Consider the following 708-nt stretch of genomic DNA (forward strand, 5'->3'; position numbering starts at 1 on the left):
CCACATGTGCTCAGGGCTTTGGCCACAGCTCCCTCTGCTTTGATCCTGAGCACAGCCTTCAGAATGAAAGAATAAGATAGGACAATGAGGATGAGGTCAGAACCCAGCAGGGTCCAACCTATGACAAACTGGTAGAGTTTATTAAAAGTGATGTCATCACAAGAGAGTTTGGATACAGACATGTTAGTGCAGATGCAGTTCCTGATAATCCTTGCACAATATCTCAGTTGGGAAGAAAGTATGGGGATAGGCATAGTAAGAATCCCATTTCTGGTTGCTACAAAGATGGCAGCTCTAACCACAAACTGGTCAGTGATGATGGACGGGTACTGCAGAGGTTTACAGATGGCCACATAGCGGTCGTAGGCCATGACCATGAAGGTGCAGGACTCCATTGTCAGGAAACTGTTCATGACAAACATCTGGAGGAAGCAGGAAGAAAAGCTGATAGATTTATTGTCAAACCAGAAGATGGCCAGGACTTTAGGTATGACAGTGAGGCAGAGCACAATGTCCAGCATGGATAGAAGGCTGAGCAAGTAGTACATGGGTTCATGCAGAGAGGCCTCCATCCTGATGGTGATGAGAAGGGTGGCATTGGCCCCCATGGCCAGGAGGAAGAGGAGACTGAGGGGTAGGGACAGCCAGTGCTGCCATGTCTGGTAGTTGGGAAAGCAGATGAGGAGGAAGTCAGGGACCAAGATAGAG

At 48.4% G+C, this 708-nt stretch overlaps 1 protein-coding gene across 1 annotated transcript in view; it reads right to left on the bottom strand.

Annotated features, from left to right (window-relative positions):
* Window positions 1-708, bottom strand: part of LOC116101328 (olfactory receptor 56A4-like) — a 14,151-nt gene that overhangs the window by 9,047 nt on the left and 4,396 nt on the right. Inside the window, exon 2 of the mRNA XM_031384916.1 lies at window positions 5-657. Coding sequence (XP_031240776.1) covers window positions 5-657 — 653 coding nt within the window. The remainder of the gene's footprint in view (window positions 1-4; window positions 658-708) is intronic.

This window comes from Mastomys coucha, unplaced genomic scaffold, assembly GCF_008632895.1.
Source record: "Mastomys coucha isolate ucsf_1 unplaced genomic scaffold, UCSF_Mcou_1 pScaffold21, whole genome shotgun sequence".
NCBI classification, from domain to species: domain Eukaryota; kingdom Metazoa; phylum Chordata; class Mammalia; order Rodentia; family Muridae; genus Mastomys; species Mastomys coucha.